The sequence below is a fragment of the Hyperolius riggenbachi genome, unplaced genomic scaffold (assembly GCF_040937935.1).
Source record: "Hyperolius riggenbachi isolate aHypRig1 unplaced genomic scaffold, aHypRig1.pri scaffold_168, whole genome shotgun sequence".
Taxonomy (NCBI): Eukaryota; Metazoa; Chordata; class Amphibia; order Anura; family Hyperoliidae; genus Hyperolius; species Hyperolius riggenbachi.
This window is the reverse complement of record NW_027152379.1, coordinates 96,324-117,443: the sequence shown is the minus strand read 5'-3', so window position 1 is coordinate 117,443 and position 21,120 is coordinate 96,324. Positions and strand designations below refer to the sequence as shown.

The 21,120-nt window shown below is 46.8% G+C and overlaps 1 protein-coding gene across 3 annotated transcripts in view; it reads right to left on the bottom strand.

The window, feature by feature from the left end:
* Positions 1 to 21,120, bottom strand: part of LOC137543695 (all-trans-retinol 13,14-reductase-like) — a 90,051-nt gene that overhangs the window by 39,285 nt on the left and 29,646 nt on the right. For all 3 annotated transcript variants that reach the window (XM_068264815.1, XM_068264816.1, XM_068264817.1), the window contains exon 6: positions 15,835 to 15,954. In XM_068264815.1, the coding sequence (XP_068120916.1) occupies positions 15,835 to 15,954 (120 nt within the window). The remainder of the gene's footprint in view (positions 1 to 15,834; positions 15,955 to 21,120) is intronic.

The following is a 21,120-nucleotide window of genomic DNA, read 5'->3' as shown; positions in this document are numbered from 1 at the left end:
ATGATTCTTCCCACAATAAGGACATCTTTCCAGAACTAAGTATTTTTCTCCCTTCTTTTATTTTTCATACTGGCTATTGCTGTTTTCATAATTGTTGATTTTCATAATTGTCTGTATATATTAATTATTTATATTGCGTGAATAAACGACTTTCTCCAAGTCATTCACTTTCCGCTACCCTGCTTATCAGCACACACAGAAATGATCCCGGGTCTCTGAAGATACGCTACTGTTTGTTTGTTGTTGGCTAGACAGAATATCGTGTGTTTAACCGTTTTATTCGCAGGATTAGTCAGTCAGTTAGTGGGCCCCACGGTCCCATAGTAACCGCGGTGGTGGCAGTTTACTCTGAACCAGTAGGTGACGTTGTAATCACCCGTGTCTCACAGGCTCCCTTCTGAGTTGTCTGCGGCTAATTCTTAACGGTTCCTGCGCATTGACTGCGACCAGAGTTCGCACGATCTGTGCGCTGGCACCGTTTAGAAGGCTAAGTGCGGTCAGCCACAAGGGGCTCCTGTGACAGGGAATAAGAGGAAAAAAAAACAATTTTTCAAAAAGACATTATAGTTTTTGAGAAAATCGATGTTAAAATTTCGAAGGAAAAAAGTATACTTTTAAATGCGGTAAATGTCACTTTTAGTAGCAAACCTAACGGTAGTGTCATTTTACATTCATCAAAATAAAGAGCAATACATTTCCTGACGGGGTTTCCAGGGGGTCCATACGCAGCTGCAGCGCTTTGGCCAGGGATCGCTATACAGCCGCAATATGGCTGTATGAAGATCCCTGGCATTTTTTCCTATTTTCCCCCCAAAAATTTTATGTTTAGAGTGTGTTTTTTTTTTTTTTTTTAATTATGTGGGGTCCCCCCTCCTGAATCTTTTTAACCCCTTGTCCCCCATGCAGGCTGGGGTAGCCAGAATGTGGAGCTCCGACCGATTGGGGCTGCACACCCTGACTATACCAGCTGCAAAAAAGGTCCCTTAATGCCAATTTTTGTTCCGGGGTATCTGTTGGGGGGGTCCCCAGGTTTATTTTGCTCTGGGGCCCCATTGTTGCTTAAACCGGCCCTGATTGCACATGGGCCCTGATGTCTTGGCTGACAAGGGTTTTGACAGCGTGCAGGCTTGTGTCCCTCTTTGAGCAGGGACCGGGTCAATATGCAGGTATTTCTTCAAGGCTGTGGGTTCCAAAGAATTTATAGCTCCCAGGAGCCACTGCTGCAGAAGTTGTAATTTAACCACTTCAGCACGTAGGTGTTTTCACCTCCAGGATGAAGGCAATTTTCCCCTGTCAGCGTTCCTTCCATTCATTTGCCAATAATTTTATCACTACTTATTACACCCTATATGTTCTATATCTTGGGTTTTTTTGCCACCTATTAGGCTTTCTTTGGGTGGTACATTTTGCGAAGAATTATTTTATTCTAAATGCATTTTAACAGGAATAATAAGAAAAAAAAAAAGGGAAAAAAAAGGTAACGATTTATGTTTTTTTTTAAAAAACTGTAATTTTTGACTTTTTTTTTTTAAACATGTGTTTTTATTTTCTTAGTTAATGGGCAGGGTGAGGAGTCAATCAGTTTTTATTTAGTGTGTATCTTTTTTTTTTTTTTCCATTTTTACTTTAATTTTAGTTTTTGGCCACTAGGTGGCACTCTACTGGAAGAGAACATGGAGTACGAGATTTTTTTTTTTTTTAATTTCGGTTCATGAATTAAGATGCCTCCTGATTTCAGGCATCTTGATTCATTCACAGCACAGGGAATCGTTTGCCTCAGGGGAACACTGGTTCCTTTTCAGCAATCAATCCCTTGTAATAGCACATCAAACACTGTGAGATATATATGGGTGGGTATGGTCCAAATCAAACAAAAACAGCTCAGACTATTTTTAAGAAAATATCTACACAAACTTTTATTAATCACTGTATCAAAAACAATTTAAAAATGTGAGCCTCCCAAGCCTCCCCAAAGAAGCACCCACCCCACCTAAAAAGCCCCTCCCCTACAGCCTTCAATTACCCTCATCCAATAACTAGCCCCTATTGGACCTGTAATCAAGGAGATGAAGTGAAGCATGTGCACCTGCCCCACTGCAAAGAAAAAATAATATATATGAAAGTTCCAATTGTAGGACAAGCGGATAGTTCAAAAATGATGCAATATCTTCAAATGATGGTAGGTTGATTCATATATTCCTAGTGTATAAGCCACAGATAGGGACATTAAGTCAGCAGATGTATAGGCCAGGGTCATCTTATCCAATAGAGAAAGGTAAGGCAAGGAAATCCAACAAGAGTAGCAAGCCACAGTAGCATAAGCCTCTGGTTCAAGCAGTAGAGATAACCATCCATGCGTACAAATTCTCCCTCATAGGGTAATGCATGTAATTATCATTGCCTCAGCACAGTTCAATCAGGTTAATGCAGCACAAGCAACACAGCAAGCAGGCCACCAGCACAGTGGAATCCGTTTGGCAGCAGCAGCAGCACAAAGAAGAAGAGAGCAAGCAAGCCTTAAGTAACATGGATTGTTCTTACATATGCTGTAGCTCCTCTCCAGGATCAACCAGAAGTTGCCCGCCAGATGGCCTCAATAGTCTGTGGCTGGATAATCATTGCAGGCTGGTCTTCGGCTGGGGCTAGTGGATGCTGGATGAGGCTGCCGGGTGGACTAGATGCCCAGGTGTACGGCCATTGGCCAGGCAAATCACAGGTGCGTGGTGCGGGGAGGCCGGGACGCAGCACATGCGTCCTCGACCGGTTTCGCCGGACTTCCGGCTTCCTCTGGAGGTATGACACTTCCTGTGTCGCCTCCTATTTATTCCCCCCGAGGTCTCGGCAAGGGCAGAGAGGCCAAACCACGCCCGCCCCCACCGGCGGCCAATGCCGGGCGGGAGGGCGGAGCCGGCCGACACCACGGGCAGGCACCAATCATCCACCCGAAGCGTCAGCACGGCACCGCCCACCCGCCCGAACACCCGCCGGGCGACGGGGCGGGGCAGGCAGACACCACGCGAAAGTCGCCAAGCAACCAACACGGCGCGTCCGCCAAGCCCCGCCCCCACGCCCAGACATGCCGCCGGAGGGGGCGGGCGAGGACGAGCACAACACCAGCCCACACCAGACCAGGAAGGGAAACAGCACAGGGGCGGCATCAGGTAAACAAATCTCAGATCCTCCCAAATGCAGCATACAGAACATTGAATCTTAGGTTCTACAATAACACAATACCCAAAACCCATTATATAGTGACAACAGAAAAGGTCCAGCTTATATTGAATCAAATACCCAAGAGCTCAACATAAATCGCGGCTCATATCAACATCAGCCGCGTATGTAAACATTCCTGGTATAAGGGCAAACATCAGCCCATAATATGGCAAATACCTATACAGCGATCACACTTCTAGATGTCTGGCGATGTGCGGCAGGAGAACCCCCCATCCACGGGGTCGGCCAAACGTGCCACAGATACCAGATCAGCTACAGATCCCACAAGCCCATCAAAGTGGTAAAAACGAAGCATAACTAGTATGCTCGTTCAAACCAGGGGGCCTGGTAGCCTCAAGTTCGAAAATCCAGCGTGACTCCTTTTGCAGTAATAGGCGATCCATGTCCCCACCTCTAATGGAGGCATGGATCCGATCAAGGCCTACGAACCGCATTGCGGTAGGGCTACCCGCATGCATAGTTTTAAAGTGTCTGGCTACCGGAGTGAAACTGGAAAGGCTTTTACTTTTTACATTGGTCACATGTTCAGAAATCCGTGAACATAGTTCACGTTTGGTTTTACCTATATAAAATGCCCCGCAAGGGCACAGGAGAAGGTACACTACCAAAGTGGTATTGCAATTAACATAATGTGCCAATTCCCAGTTTCTACCATCCGGCAGCCTGACACTTTTTCCCACCTGTATATACCTGCACATGGTGCAGCCACCACAGGTGTAAGTGCCTGTCACTTTACAATGTTTAGATCCAATAGAAGGATCCGAAAAGTGGCTACCAACCACCCTGTCTCTCAAAGAAGGAGCCCGTCTAAAAGAAAATAAAGGTTTGGTAGGAATGATTTTGTTCAATCTGGAATCATTGGTCAAAATGTGCCAATGTTTCTCAATTATGTGGGCAATCTTGGAGTGTTGAGCTGAATATCTGGTGCAAAAGCGCACAGTTTGTTCACCACTGTCCCTCACACGGGAGCCAGTCGCGAGCAAAGAAGCCCGCGCACTGGCATCCGCTCTTCTAAAAGCTTTCTTCAGGGTGCCCTCCGGATATCCCCTTTCCCTGAATCTCCTCCTTAGGGTGTTGGCCTCTTCCCTAAAAGTCGCATCTTCAGAACAGTTGCGTCTTATTCGCAAATATTGGCCAGTAGGGATACCCCTTAAAGTATGCGAGGGGTGAAAACTGTCCGCCCTAAGAAGTGAGTTAGTTGCGGTTTCTTTTCTGTACAGGCGTGTTGCCAACTGGCCATCCCCATCTATCCGGATGGAGATATCCAGGAAGGGGACCTCCGAGGTGCTAAACTCCATAGTAAATCTCAGATTGCTGGAATTTTCATTCAACGTCCCTACAAACTCCTCCAATAGGGGACCACCCCCTGTCCAAAACATGATGATGTCATCTATGTACCTGTGCCACGCCAAAATGTGGCACAGGTACATCGAGAGACCATCATTGGCAAAAAGCCACCGTTCCCACTCCCCCAGGTACAGGTTTGCATACGACGGGGCACAGGTCGTCCCCATCGCTGCCCCCTGCACCTGGAGGTAGTGGGAGCCCTCAAAAATAAAGATATTATTAGTCAACAAAAATTCCAGCAAAGTCAGTAGGAACTCACTGTGCGCAGTGCACTGTATACCCAGCTCGCTCAAAAATATGCCCACCGCCCGTATTCCGAGTTCATGCGGAATGCTTGAATAGAGGGCCTCCACGTCCAAGGTCACCAATAGCGTCCCCATGGGCAGCTGCAATCCATCTAGGACGCGCAAGAGATGAGATGTGTCCCGGATATATGAAGGTAATGCCTGCACATGCGGCTGTAAAAAACGATCTATATAAACGCTGATCTTTTCAGTCAACGAACCCCGTCCCGAGACAATTGGACGACCAGGAGGTTTATCCAATCTCTTATGCACCTTTGGTAGCGCATAAAAGGTGGGACATATGGGACTCATAATCTTCAAAAACTGCGCCGTATTGTCATCTATTACATTCCTGATGACTGCCTCGTCAATGATTGAAAAAAGTTTATGTTTACACATGGTGACCCTGGACGCCGGGACCCTCACATAACACTCACGTCTGCTGAGGATATCCAGACACATATTTCTGTACAGATCCACAGACAGAATGACAACGTTGCCCCCCTTGTCTGAAGGTTTCACAATCCACCTCCTATTCTCTATTAATTCATTAAGTGTCTCACGTTCTTCCAATTCAAGGCTATCAACGGATGACCTGTCGCCCTTCAATTTCACCAGATCTTTTTCTACCACATCAATAAATGTTTTAAGATTTGGACTTAAGTTAAACGGGGGAAATTTCCGTGATCTATTTCTTAGTCCGACATCCTCCAGCCGGGGAAGGAAGAAGCGAGGACCCAACCCAAAGGGAACCAATTCCGTGTCATCAGGGTAAACCGAACTCTCAGACGCCAGCTCCTGCAGGTGCTGCAGAGCTGCCAAATCCTCCTCAGACCAAGGCTTATCGTCTTGAGTTAGCATTGACCGTTTCTGAGAGTTATCATAAAACGACTGTAGCAGGATTCTGCGACCAAAGAGGTGCAGGTCTACCACAGTTTCAAAAATATCTGCATTATACGTAGGGCAGAAGCCCAAACCCTTAGACAATAATTTAAGATAAGATTGAGGAATGGTTTCGCCTGTTAAATTGATGACCCGTAAGTCCCCACTCGACACAGATTGTCCCGGGGGAGGGCTCGCTTCGACTATTTCCCCGACTGGGCACCGACCAAAAAATCCGACCCCGAATAAGAGGAAGATGAGGGGCCACAGGCCGGGCCCCCATCGCTTCCATGGGGCCCCCGGCTGACGTCTCCCCCCACCCCCCTCCCATCCGAATCCTCTGAGCATGAGGGATTCTGTTTTTTAGGTTTTCTCTCCTTCTCCCTCTGTTTACTTGTTCTAGGGGGTTCACGTCCTGACCGTGTGTCGTGTTTTCGTAGTCCCTCCCCTACAGAGACGGAGCTATCTGAAACCGAGCTGCTAGGGGCCACTGATGAGTCCGATTCCTCAGTTTCTGATAGTATGGGTTTATTTCCACTAGGGACTTTTGGTTTAGGTTTACCTTTGGGAAATTTGGGAAATGGATTATTCCACCTGTAGGCGGTGCCCACTTTATAGGCTGTCCTGTCCCTCAAAACTTTTTTGTCCCTTTGTATCACTAAATTTTTATTAAACTGGGTGATGTGTTTCTCAAGCTCCTCACTCCTAGTTTTATATAGTGTGTCGCTCTTAAACGGCTCAAGGGTTTCTGATACCTTTGTAATTTCTACCTCCAGAGCGGCCAGGTCATCCGTGTCCAACTCATTCATAAGAGTGAGACATATCTTGGCGCAACATTCAAAATTCCTCTCCCAACGTTTTTTAAAATCCTCACTCAGATTACATCTATGAGGAAAGACCTGAAAGCGTAACCAAAGGGGGGCAAATTGGTCATCAAGATACGTTTTATTGTACTTCAGATTCCACCAAATTCTAGATTTTCTTTCATATAATCTGGTCAGTTTTCTAAAACCACCATTGATGAGCTGCTGAGCATCCCTCACTCCCTGGGTCTGTGAACATTCCTGCTCCACCCGTGTCAAAAGGGCATCCCACCGCAACATCGCCAGACAGCCGTTGCCACTTAGGACAGCCAGAAAGCAACCCCTTGACCTTATAGGTCACAATCAACCCTACAAAACCGGGGTATTAATCTCAAAGGGGTATGGTCTGTCCTATTTTATTTTGCATCACCTGGGCCATCCCACCCAGCCATTGTACATCAAACACTGTGAGATATATATGGGTGGGTATGGTCCAAATCAAACAAAAACAGCTCAGACTATTTTTAAGAAAATATCTACACAAACTTTTATTAATCACTGTATCAAAAACAATTTAAAAATGTGAGCCTCCCAAGCCTCCCCAAAGAAGCACCCACCCCACCTAAAAAGCCCCTCCCCTACAGCCTTCAATTACCCTCATCCAATAACTAGCCCCTATTGGACCTGTAATCAAGGAGATGAAGTGAAGCATGTGCACCTGCCCCACTGCAAAGAAAAAATAATATATATGAAAGTTCCAATTGTAGGACAAGCGGATAGTTCAAAAATGATGCAATATCTTCAAATGATGGTAGGTTGATTCATATATTCCTAGTGTATAAGCCACAGATAGGGACATTAAGTCAGCAGATGTATAGGCCAGGGTCATCTTATCCAATAGAGAAAGGTAAGGCAAGGAAATCCAACAAGAGTAGCAAGCCACAGTAGCATAAGCCTCTGGTTCAAGCAGTAGAGATAACCATCCATGCGTACAAATTCTCCCTCATAGGGTAATGCATGTAATTATCATTGCCTCAGCACAGTTCAATCAGGTTAATGCAGCACAAGCAACACAGCAAGCAGGCCACCAGCACAGTGGAATCCGTTTGGCAGCAGCAGCAGCACAAAGAAGAAGAGAGCAAGCAAGCCTTAAGTAACATGGATTGTTCTTACATATGCTGTAGCTCCTCTCCAGGATCAACCAGAAGTTGCCCGCCAGATGGCCTCAATAGTCTGTGGCTGGATAATCATTGCAGGCTGGTCTTCGGCTGGGGCTAGTGGATGCTGGATGAGGCTGCCGGGTGGACTAGATGCCCAGGTGTACGGCCATTGGCCAGGCAAATCACAGGTGCGTGGTGCGGGGAGGCCGGGACGCAGCACATGCGTCCTCGACCGGTTTCGCCGGACTTCCGGCTTCCTCTGGAGGTATGACACTTCCTGTGTCGCCTCCTATTTATTCCCCCCGAGGTCTCGGCAAGGGCAGAGAGGCCAAACCACGCCCGCCCCCACCGGCGGCCAATGCCGGGCGGGAGGGCGGAGCCGGCCGACACCACGGGCAGGCACCAATCATCCAACCGAAGCGTCAGCACGGCACCGCCCACCCGCCCGAACACCCGCCGGGCGACGGGGCGGGGCAGGCAGACACCACGCGAAAGTCGCCAAGCAACCAACACGGCGCGTCCGCCAAGCCCCGCCCCCACGCCCAGACATGCCGCCGGAGGGGGCGGGCGAGGACGAGCACAACACCAGCCCACACCAGACCAGGAAGGGAAACAGCACAGGGGCGGCATCAGGTAAACAAATCTCAGATCCTCCCAAATGCAGCATACAGAACATTGAATCTTAGGTTCTACAATAACACAATACCCAAAACCCATTATATAGTGACAACAGAAAAGGTCCAGCTTATATTGAATCAAATACCCAAGAGCTCAACATAAATCGCGGCTCATATCAACATCAGCCGCGTATGTAAACATTCCTGGTATAAGGGCAAACATCAGCCCATAATATGGCAAATACCTATACAGCGATCACACTTCTAGATGTCTGGCGATGTGCGGCAGGAGAACCCCCCATCCACGGGGTCGGCCAAACGTGCCACAGATACCAGATCAGCTACAGATCCCACAAGCCCATCAAAGTGGTAAAAACGAAGCATAACTAGTATGCTCGTTCAAACCAGGGGGCCTGGTAGCCTCAAGTTCGAAAATCCAGCGTGACTCCTTTTGCAGTAATAGGCGATCCATGTCCCCACCTCTAATGGAGGCATGGATCCGATCAAGGCCTACGAACCGCATTGCGGTAGGGCTACCCGCATGCATAGTTTTAAAGTGTCTGGCTACCGGAGTGAAACTGGAAAGGCTTTTACTTTTTACATTGGTCACATGTTCAGAAATCCGTGAACATAGTTCACGTTTGGTTTTACCTATATAAAATGCCCCGCAAGGGCACAGGAGAAGGTACACTACCAAAGTGGTATTGCAATTAACATAATGTGCCAATTCCCAGTTTCTACCATCCGGCAGCCTGACACTTTTTCCCACCTGTATATACCTGCACATGGTGCAGCCACCACAGGTGTAAGTGCCTGTCACTTTACAATGTTTAGATCCAATAGAAGGATCCGAAAAGTGGCTACCAACCACCCTGTCTCTCAAAGAAGGAGCCCGTCTAAAAGAAAATAAAGGTTTGGTAGGAATGATTTTGTTCAATCTGGAATCATTGGTCAAAATGTGCCAATGTTTCTCAATTATGTGGGCAATCTTGGAGTGTTGAGCTGAATATCTGGTGCAAAAGCGCACAGTTTGTTCACCACTGTCCCTCACACGGGAGCCAGTCGCGAGCAAAGAAGCCCGCGCACTGGCATCCGCTCTTCTAAAAGCTTTCTTCAGGGTGCCCTCCGGATATCCCCTTTCCCTGAATCTCCTCCTTAGGGTGTTGGCCTCTTCCCTAAAAGTCGCATCTTCAGAACAGTTGCGTCTTATTCGCAAATATTGGCCAGTAGGGATACCCCTTAAAGTATGCGAGGGGTGAAAACTGTCCGCCCTAAGAAGTGAGTTAGTTGCGGTTTCTTTTCTGTACAGGCGTGTTGCCAACTGGCCATCCCCATCTATCCGGATGGAGATATCCAGGAAGGGGACCTCCGAGGTGCTAAACTCCATAGTAAATCTCAGATTGCTGGAATTTTCATTCAACGTCCCTACAAACTCCTCCAATAGGGGACCACCCCCTGTCCAAAACATGATGATGTCATCTATGTACCTGTGCCACGCCAAAATGTGGCACAGGTACATCGAGAGACCATCATTGGCAAAAAGCCACCGTTCCCACTCCCCCAGGTACAGGTTTGCATACGACGGGGCACAGGTCGTCCCCATCGCTGCCCCCTGCACCTGGAGGTAGTGGGAGCCCTCAAAAATAAAGATATTATTAGTCAACAAAAATTCCAGCAAAGTCAGTAGGAACTCACTGTGCGCAGTGCACTGTATACCCAGCTCGCTCAAAAATATGCCCACCGCCCGTATTCCGAGTTCATGCGGAATGCTTGAATAGAGGGCCTCCACGTCCAAGGTCACCAATAGCGTCCCCATGGGCAGCTGCAATCCATCTAGGACGCGCAAGAGATGAGATGTGTCCCGGATATATGAAGGTAATGCCTGCACATGCGGCTGTAAAAAACGATCTATATAAACGCTGATCTTTTCAGTCAACGAACCCCGTCCCGAGACAATTGGACGACCAGGAGGTTTATCCAATCTCTTATGCACCTTTGGTAGCGCATAAAAGGTGGGACATATGGGACTCATAACCTTCAAAAACTGCGCCGTATTGTCATCTATTACATTCCTGATGACTGCCTCGTCAATGATTGAAAAAAGTTTATGTTTACACATGGTGACCCTGGACGCCGGGACCCTCACATAACACTCACGTCTGCTGAGGATATCCAGACACATATTTCTGTACAGATCCACAGACAGAATGACAACGTTGCCCCCCTTGTCTGAAGGTTTCACAATCCACCTCCTATTCTCTATTAATTCATTAAGTGTCTCACGTTCTTCCAATTCAAGGTTATCAACGGATGACCTGTCGCCCTTCAATTTCACCAGATCTTTTTCTACCACATCAATAAATGTTTTAAGATTTGGACTTAAGTTAAACGGGGGAAATTTCCGTGATCTATTTCTTAGTCCGACATCCTCCAGCCGGGGAAGGAAGAAGCGAGGACCCAACCCAAAGGGAACCAATTCCGTGTCATCAGGGTAAACCGAACTCTCAGACGCCAGCTCCTGCAGGTGCTGCAGAGCTGCCAAATCCTCCTCAGACCAAGGCTTATCGTCTTGAGTTAGCATTGACCGTTTCTGAGAGTTATCATAAAACGACTGTAGCAGGATTCTGCGACCAAAGAGGTGCAGGTCTACCACAGTTTCAAAAATATCTGCATTATACGTAGGGCAGAAGCCCAAACCCTTAGACAATAATTTAAGATAAGATTGAGGAATGGTTTCGCCTGTTAAATTGATGACCCGTAAGTCCCCACTCGACACAGATTGTCCCGGGGGAGGGCTCGCTTCGACTATTTCCCCGACTGGGCACCGACCAAAAAATCCGACCCCGAATAAGAGGAAGATGAGGGGCCACAGGCCGGGCCCCCATCGCTTCCATGGGGCCCCCGGCTGACATCTCCCCCCACCCCCCTCCCATCCGAATCCTCTGAGCATGAGGGATTCTGTTTTTTAGGTTTTCTCTCCTTCTCCCTCTGTTTACTTGTTCTAGGGGGTTCACGTCCTGACCGTGTGTCGTGTTTTCGTAGTCCCTCCCCTACAGAGACGGAGCTATCTGAAACCGAGCTGCTAGGGGCCACTGATGAGTCCGATTCCTCAGTTTCTGATAGTATGGGTTTATTTCCACTAGGGACTTTTGGTTTAGGTTTACCTTTGGGAAATTTGGGAAATGGATTATTCCACCTGTAGGCGGTGCCCACTTTATAGGCTGTCCTGTCCCTCAAAACTTTTTTGTCCCTTTGTATCACTAAATTTTTATTAAACTGGGTGATGTGTTTCTCAAGCTCCTCACTCCTAGTTTTATATAGTGTGTCGCTCTTAAACGGCTCAAGGGTTTCTGATACCTTTGTAATTTCTACCTCCAGAGCGGCCAGGTCATCCGTGTCCAACTCATTCATAAGAGTGAGACATATCTTGGCGCAACATTCAAAATTCCTCTCCCAACGTTTTTTAAAATCCTCACTCAGATTACATCTATGAGGAAAGACCTGAAAGCGTAACCAAAGGGGGGCAAATTGGTCATCAAGATACGTTTTATTGTACTTCAGATTCCACCAAATTCTAGATTTTCTTTCATATAATCTGGTCAGTTTTCTAAAACCACCATTGATGAGCTGCTGAGCATCCCTCACTCCCTGGGTCTGTGAACATTCCTGCTCCACCCGTGTCAAAAGGGCATCCCACCGCAACATCGCCAGACAGCCGTTGCCACTTAGGACAGCCAGAAAGCAACCCCTTGACCTTATAGGTCACAATCAACCCTACAAAACCGGGGTATTAATCTCAAAGGGGTATGGTCTGTCCTATTTTATTTTGCATCACCTGGGCCATCCCACCCAGCCATTGTACATCAAACACTGTGAGATATATATGGGTGGGTATGGTCCAAATCAAACAAAAACAGCTCAGACTATTTTTAAGAAAATATCTACACAAACTTTTATTAATCACTGTATCAAAAACAATTTAAAAATGTGAGCCTCCCAAGCCTCCCCAAAGAAGCACCCACCCCACCTAAAAAGCCCCTCCCCTACAGCCTTCAATTACCCTCATCCAATAACTAGCCCCTATTGGACCTGTAATCAAGGAGATGAAGTGAAGCATGTGCACCTGCCCCACTGCAAAGAAAAAATAATATATATGAAAGTTCCAATTGTAGGACAAGCGGATAGTTCAAAAATGATGCAATATCTTCAAATGATGGTAGGTTGATTCATATATTCCTAGTGTATAAGCCACAGATAGGGACATTAAGTCAGCAGATGTATAGGCCAGGGTCATCTTATCCAATAGAGAAAGGTAAGGCAAGGAAATCCAACAAGAGTAGCAAGCCACAGTAGCATAAGCCTCTGGTTCAAGCAGCGGTAATAGCAGCGGGGAACGAGGCGTGGAATGAGCCGGGGAACACGCCGCCTGCATGCGAATACACATGCACAAGAGCAGCAACAAAAGTGATGGGTCGTTCGCGAACGAGCCACCTCTAAGAGCCGGCTCTTTGCTGTGAACGACAAGAGCCGGATCTCAGTTTTAAAAGAGCCTCAGCCGCCCCACACAGCTCTGATTTGCTGTGTAATAAAGGGCGCTGAGGCATGCTGGGAGATGTAGTCCTGTAGTTGCAGCTTGTAGGAGTGTATGGGGCAGAGCAGAGCAGTAGCAGGAGGGATTGCCCCAGTCAGCGAAGCAGTCTAGTGTTGTCATGGAGACGGGGGCGGGGCTTTTACTCTGATTCTGAGTGGTGTCCAGTGATAGTTAATGAAGAGCCGATTGAGAGCCGTAAGAGCCAGCTCTTTAATGGGAGCCGATTCAGAAGAGCCGATTCTCTGAGAAGAGCCGGAATTCCCATCACTAAGCAACACTGCTGGATGGATATATTCGTCCAGATTGCCTTTAAGTGGCGATTTTTGGACCAATATATCCGTCCAGATTGGCTTAAGTGGTTAATGTAGCCGTTTGTGTCACAGTTCAGACTGGACGGTCAGAACTTCATTCACATGTGGGCTGAACGAAGGACTCGATCCAGGGGGGGAAATCCTGCTGCCGTGCTGTCCAGCTGTTATCACAGCAGAGGTGGTTGGGCGGTATGGTGGTGGTATCAGTAATGCAATAAAAAGTGCATGCGGTAAGAAGCACAGGAGCCTCCCTCAGAGGGCCTCATCCCACTGTTTTTCAGCAGTTTTGGTTTCTATTCTATTCTTTAGAAACCCTGACTGACATCCACAAGCTGTGGATACATTTTCTTGCATAGTTTTTTTTACCGCTTGCTGCACTGGAAAACAGAAAGATACTTCAGATAATTTCCTAGTAGGGCTAGTGCTATATGTGTATAATTATCTCATCATGTAACATGTCACTTCAGGTACACTTTAAGAGTTTTAATACTACAATTTGTGAGAATTAGTGAGCTCTTACCCCTTATTTCCTCTTCCTAAGACTGTGTTTTCAGTGGGTGTAACTAGAACACGGCACCCCAGGCTCAGGTCCCATATGTGTAGCCTAATGCCCTGAGTCTTCAGCCACCTCAGTCAAGCAGATGTTTTTTTTTCTATAGCATTTAACCCAGACATCATCATTCCTTTTATTTTTTTTCCTTACCATCTTAGAAAATTGCTTGGTTTCTAGTCTTTGACATGCTTAACTAGTACCGCGTTTCCCATAAAGTGAGACATCCCCTGAGAATAAGCCCTAGCAGGAATTCCTAGCATGCTTGAAATATAAGACATCCCCCGAATGTAAGCCCTACCTGGCAGCAGCCCACATGACACCAGCAAGTCACGCTCAATACAAAGCCTGGGTACAGGAGAGCAGCAGTATAATGTGAGTTTTACATTCCTGTATATGTGTCAGGTTATTTGTGTTTTTGTTGGAGCCATCCCTCCTGGTCTGCCGTGATAAGCATCAGCAGCACTTCCCCTCTTCCCAGGACACACAGCTTATCCTATCATAGCTCTGGGGAGCCTGACAGAGTTCTCTGCCTGCAAGAAATACATTTTGTATAGGAATACTAGCAGTGTTTCCCCCAAAAATAAGACATCCTCTGAAAATGAGTATAAGACAGTGTCTTATTTTCGAGGAAACATGGTAGATCTTCTACTTTATGTCAGCCAAAGATCAGTGATAGCTTTAATGAGGATCTGAACTCCGAACTTCCCCTCTGCTCCAAAAGATAAGCAATAGCATAATAACCTTTAAAGAAAAACATTTCTTTGTTACAACTGATGCAAATCCTGCAATAAATCCACAGTGTGTCTACTTCCTGCTTTAACAGAGGCACACATAGGGTTAACATCCTGTGTTTACAAATTAGCTGCTCTGCCAAAGCATCCAGCTGACATAGCTGAGAGATCAAATCACACTTGTGATTAGTCACAGATGAGGCATAATTAGACAGGCTAAACTCTCTATATACGTACCCGGGTTCATTTTATCACTGTTTTTGTTCTGTTCTGTGCAAGCGTTTAGGTCCCTATGTCTGCTTCCATGAAAGCAGGAAGTCGACAAAATTCAGGGTTTATTTTTTTTTTTTTTTGCAAGATTTGTATCAGCTGTAACAAAGAAATGTTTTTTCTTTAAGGCCTCTTTCACAGTGGGACGTTAAAGTCACACATTAGAAAATGATTTAACGCGGAACTAACGCACAGCAGTACTAAGTCTGTGCGACAGTCACAGTGCACACGTTGCGTTTGTGTGTAAAGTGTAGCGTTATTAGGCAGTGCTGCATGCTGTGCGTTATACACGTTATTAACTGCGTTGGACTGTTTGCACATGCTCAGTAGTAACCTGGAAGCATGCTTTTCATTGCCTGTATGTGACGATAACAGGGCATAGAGTTGCGTTGTGACATTTTTGGGACGTTGCGTTGTTAATTTGAGTTGTGACTTTAACGTAGTCAAAACTACGCATCAAAACGCAATGTCTAAGTGTGAAAGTAGCCTCAAGGTTATTATGCTGTTCAGGGGTGTAGCAATAGCCATAGCAGCTGCTATGGGGCCCTGGAGCATAGGGGGCCCAGGTGGTAATGCTTTCACCATTAACTTTCTTGTGTTTCTCCAACCTCTGACTTTGTCTCAGCGGACTATGTACAGTGTGGGTTGCATGAGAATGTAAATTGCCCAATTAGCTTACATCCATAAGGTAGGGGCAGGTGGCACTGCATCTGAGGGCCCCATAATCTCTAGCTACGCCACTGATGTTGTTGCTTTTCTTTTAGAGCAGAGAGGAAGTTGTGAGTTCAGGTCCGCATTAAAGAGAACCTGTAACAAAAAAAAAAGTTCCCTCACCTCTCCGAGCAGAGAGCCGATACTGCGCCTGCACTGGAGCCGGGAAGGTAAATATTTACATCCCCGCTATTCGGAGGGGCACAGCGAGACTGCCGTGGGACACAGGAGGATGGGGGAAGCCTTGATAGGATCCGGATGCTTCCCCCACCCGAGGTGAGTGCCTCCCAGGGGAACTGTTTGTCGTGACAGGTTTTCTTTAAAGATTAAGTCCACTTACCTGGAGCAGCTTTGATCTCTGGGGGAAGAAGTCGCTCATAGGTGTTGAAGAGGCCGGCATCAGATATGATGATGGGAGCATGGATAAGTACTTCTTCCTCTTTTCTCTGTACCGCTACTCCTAATGAGGAAGCAGAATTGAATTGTTTATGACGTCTTTATTGGAGGTTGTTTAGTACATAAAAGGCCAGAGGGCTCATATTCGATTTTGTTGTTGCTTTTTATTAATCACAAAGAAAAGCCAGCTGATCGCCTAAAAAGGAGGGTTGTCTTCTTGGAGTACCAGAAGCACGCAGCCCCTACACTGTACACTCCAGATTTCAGCAAGGCTTGGTGTACAGAGGCGCCAGAGTAGAGTAAAAATGTTTAAAAACCGTCTAAAAGAGGGGGATGTTCAGGTGGACTTACCTCCCTCAAAAATATAAAACTCAATTGAGTCACAATATATCAATACAAATTTTTTTTTATTTGAACTCCACTTAGTGCAACGCGTTTCGCAGGTGTGGTCCTGCTTCTATTTTTGAGGGAGGTAAGTCCACCTGAACATCCCCCTCTTTTAGACGGTTTTTAAACGTTTTTATTCTACTCTGGCGCCTCTGTACACCAAGCCTTGCTGAAATCTTGAGTCCATCCTCGGTGGAGGGGTGCTACCCCGTTTCCCATCTACAGAGAGCGACATCTTAAAAACCTGAGTGGGGTCAGGTTCTAATACTCCCCACCTGCACTTGAAGTGGTTGCCTATGGGTAACCCATGTTTGTGAGTATATCTAAATATTTTGCTTTTAACCACAACCAACTTAACAATACTACACTATATTGGGCTCTCGATTTCTCTTTGTTCTTCCAAGCACTGTACACTCCAGGGGCATATATGAAGGGGGATACCCAAAAACAGCGTTTTCTTACGGCTATCAGGTACTGAGCCATTACCAGTGCAAAGAGGAACATGTTTTACATAGTTACATAGTTATTTTGGTTGAAAAAAGACATACGTCCATCGAGTTCAACCAGTATAAAGTACAACACCAGCCTGCTCCCTCACATATCCCTGTTGATCCAGAGGAAGGCGAAAAAACCCCCACCATGCATGGCCCAATTAGCCCCTAAGGGCAAAAATTCCTTCCCGACTTCAGATGGCAATCAGATAAAATCCCTGGATCAACATCATTAGGCATTACCTAGTAATTGTAGCCATGGATGTCTTTCAATGCAAGGAAAGCATCTAAGCCCCCTTTAAATGCAAGTATAGAGTTTGCCATAACGACTTCCTGTGGCAATGCATTCCACATCTTAATCACTCTTACTGTAAAGAACCCTTTCCTAAATAAATGGCTAAAACGTTTTTCCTCCATACGCAGATCATGTCCTCTAGTCCTTTGAGAAGGCCTAGGGACAAAAAGCTCATCCGCCAAGCTATTATATTGCCCTCTGATGTATTTATACATGTTAATTAGATCCCCTCTAAGGCGTCTTTTCTCTAGACTAAATAAACCCAGTTTATCTAACCTTTCTTGATAAGTGAGACCTTCCATCCCACGTATCAATTTTGTTGCTCGTCTCTGCACCTGCTCTAAAACTGCAATATCTTTTTGTGTTGAGACTAAATAAATAGTTTGATTTTGGCCTTATGTGACCATAACAACTACCTTCATCAGGCCTCAGACTTCAAGGTGATTTTTGGCAAACCTCAATCTAGTCTTAATGTAGCCTTTTCGGTGGAGTGACTTTTTTCTTCCAACCCTACCGTACAGCTCCTGGGATGGAGCTGTCCTGATTGGGTGTGGGACGGAGTTTCAAAATGTATGGTGCCTGTCTCGAAAAGTTTTGAGGTGCAACTCTGAGAGTGACCAAGTTATTGCAACAAGTCCTTCAGTTATCCAGGGCCCAGATTGTGCAAGGATTGGAATGTCAATAAGCCAATGTTTAATCTCTATCTTGAAGGACAAATATTGAGTAAAATACACTATAAATGACTTTTCTATCTTGCTATCACTAGAACGCTGTAAAAACACTTACCTGGGCCGTAATACGAATTACAGCTATAGTGAGTAATTTGGGCGCTGTCAAAATATGGAGTACAAATTACTATTAAAACATTGCATTCATCCACCAGCAATAGCTAGAAGCCGAATTACATTTTTTCTCCGCTATCCACTGAGTTCTAGAGGGGGGATTAGTAATTAGCTCCACAGCGACTTTTGCAGGAGCAAGGTGAACAGTTTTTCGGCTTTACCTTACGCCCAAATCTCCTGGTGGCTTAATTGTATGTCCGCGCTGTCACTTGCTGTAAATAACAAAAAGCTGACAGATCTGACAGAGTTTGGGCTAGTTTATCAACGCATGGGGGATTCTCAGTATTGTATTACCTTTAGGCTGGGTACACACATAACATAACAAGAAAAGCTGCGTTTAATGTCATGTTTTATGTTAATGTTGTGTGCATTTTTGCTGCGTTTTTGTTGTGTTTGCATCAGCGTTTTTTTACCGCAGATGCGTCTTTCAAGCGTTTTGCGGTTCGCATATAAAAAACGCATATGCGTTTTGTATGCGTTATTCATGCATTTTCTTTTACGTTTTATGTAAATCACTAGGAAGACAACAGGAAGAGGAAATACATCAGAAAACATTTTTTTTAACCAAATAAACATAGAAAAACACACGGAAAATGCATACCATTGCATTTCCATTGACTTTCATTATATGCGTTTTTGCTGCGTTTTCAAAGATTATGCAAGAAAACTAGCGTTTTTGAAAACGTATGTATCAAAACCGCATATGCATTTTTGATATGCGTCTTTTCCAGCGGCCCATAGACTTCCATTAGCGGCAAAAACGCAGTGTTTTCCGCAACGCTAGCGTTTCTGCTATGTGTGCACCTAGTTTAATTCTTTTCAAAAGCAGTACCTGGGAAGAATCTATACAGATAATGCACTACACAATTATTATGAATCTATCTGCAGTTTAGCACCATCTGTTAGCTGCCGTATGGAGCAATAGCTCCAGTGACCGTCTAATTAAGTTTGGTCCGACTCGGCACCAGTAGTTAAGTTTCCTCCTTCCCCACGTAAGCCTGTCATGAAGCGCAGATGCGCCCAATTACATGATAGGCTGAATGGGAAGTGTAGGGGCGGCACCAGAGGGCGGAAGTCCGCCGTACGCCGAAGCAGGGGGTATATTTTCCCAGCCAGTGTATCCCCGCCATACAGCCTCCGTAGAAGCGCTCAGATAGCGCGAAACGGCCGTCAGGCTAAGCCTGCACCCAGCACCCACCACCAGCTCACAACTTCAAGATTTTTACACGGTATGTGTAACCTTTTTTATATACTGTACACCAGGGGTGTCCACACTTTTTCGGCTCGCGAGCTACTTTTAAATTTGCCGAGGCCAGGAGATCTACCAACGTCTCAAATGCTAAGCACGCCCCCCCCCCCCCCGCGTAGGTTAGCCAGGTATATGTGCCTGCAGCATAGGTTGTGTGCCCTCAGTGTAGGTTAGCCAGGTATATGGGCCCTCAGTGTAGGTTAGCCAGGTATATGGGCCCTCAGTGTAGGTTTGCCAGGTATATGGGCCCTCAGTGTAGGTTTGCCAGGTATATGGGCCCTCAGTGTAGGTTTGCCAGGTATAGGGGCCCTCAGTGTAGATTAGCCAGGTATAGGGGCCCCCAGTGTAGGTTAGCCAGGTATAGGGCCCCCCAGTGTAGGTAAGCCAGGTATAGGGCCCCCCAGTGTAGGTTAGCCAGGTATAGGGCCCCCCAGTGTAGGTTAGCCAGGTATAGGGCCCCCCAGTGTAGGTTAGCCAGGTATAGGTCCCCCCAGTGTAGGTTAGCCAGGTATAGGTCCCCCCAGTGTAGGTTAGCCAGGTATAGGGCCCCCCAGTGTAGGTTAGCCAGGTATAGGTCCCTTCAGTGTAGGTTAGCCAGGTATAGGGCCCCCCAGTGTAGGTTAGCCAGGTATAGGGCCCCCCAGTGTAGGTTAGCCAGGTATAGGGCCCCCCAGTGTAGGTTAGCCAGGTATAGGGCCCCCAGTGTAGGTTAGCCAGGTATAGGGCCCCCCAGTGTAGGTTAGCCAGGTATAGGTCCCTTCAGTGTAGGTTAGCCAGGTATAGGGCCCCCCAGTGTAGGTTAGCCAGGTATAGGGCCCCCCAGTGTAGGTTAGCCAGGTATAGGGCCCCCCAGTGTAGGTTAGCCAGGTATAGGGCCCCCCAGTGTAGGTTAGCCAGGTATAGGGCCCCCCAGTGTAGGTTAGCCAGGTATATGTACCTGCAGGCGGAGGAGAAGAGGCGGCGAGGAGAGACTCTGGCAGGCCAATGGGATGTAGGAGAGAAGCGGCGGCGAAGAGAGAGGCGGCGCGGCCGCTACGTCATGGCTGGGGGCGGCGCCGGGCACGTTACACACGCACATTACACAGGCTGCCCTCCGCCGCCCCCAGCCATGACGCAGCGGACGCGCCGCCTCTCTCCTCCCTCTCTCCTTGCCTGCATGCATTCTATTGGCCAGCGGCCAGCAGCTAAACACGAGCTGCTGGCCGCAACAAACATTAACGAGACGCGGCCAAGAGGCCGCGATCTACCAAGGAGGCGGTCGCGATCTACCGGTAGATCGCGATCGACCTATTGGGCAGCCCTGCTGTACACCATGTGATGAATCCACCATCTGAAAATAAATGCACATCATGCAGCAGTGCCGACTCTGCAATCTTCATTGTATCCTACTAGAATCTATACAAAGATGCAGGGGCGTAGCAATAGGGGGTGCAGAGGTAGCGACCGCATCGGGGCCCTTGGGCCTGAGGGGCCCCAAAGGGCCCTTCCTCAACTACAGTATTAGCTCTCTATTGGTCCTGTGCTTATAATAATCACTTCTATAGATACTTTGAATAGTGGTAATCATTAACAAACTGTTACCCATCCCCTTCTTGCACCTCTGACACTGTAGTTGCCATTGGCAGGTTTTGGTGCGCCATATAAATTGTTATGTGTGGAGTGCTTGGGGGGCCCCATTGTAAAACTTGCATCAGGGCCCACAGCTCCTTAGTTACGCCACTGCAAAGATGCCTGCTGCCTTCTCTACTCATTTGCACTCTACCTTGGCAGTGGGACTAAGTCAGTAAGTCCTTTTGTAAATAAAGAAATACCTGAGAATCCCCTCTGGGAAGATAAACTAGTCCAAAATCTATCAAATCTGTCAGATCTGTGTCATCCATAGTTAGGCCTGGAACCCACTACAAAACGCGATCGCTAATCGCAATCGCTAGCGTTTTGTATCAGCGGTTTGTAAGCGATTTCATGA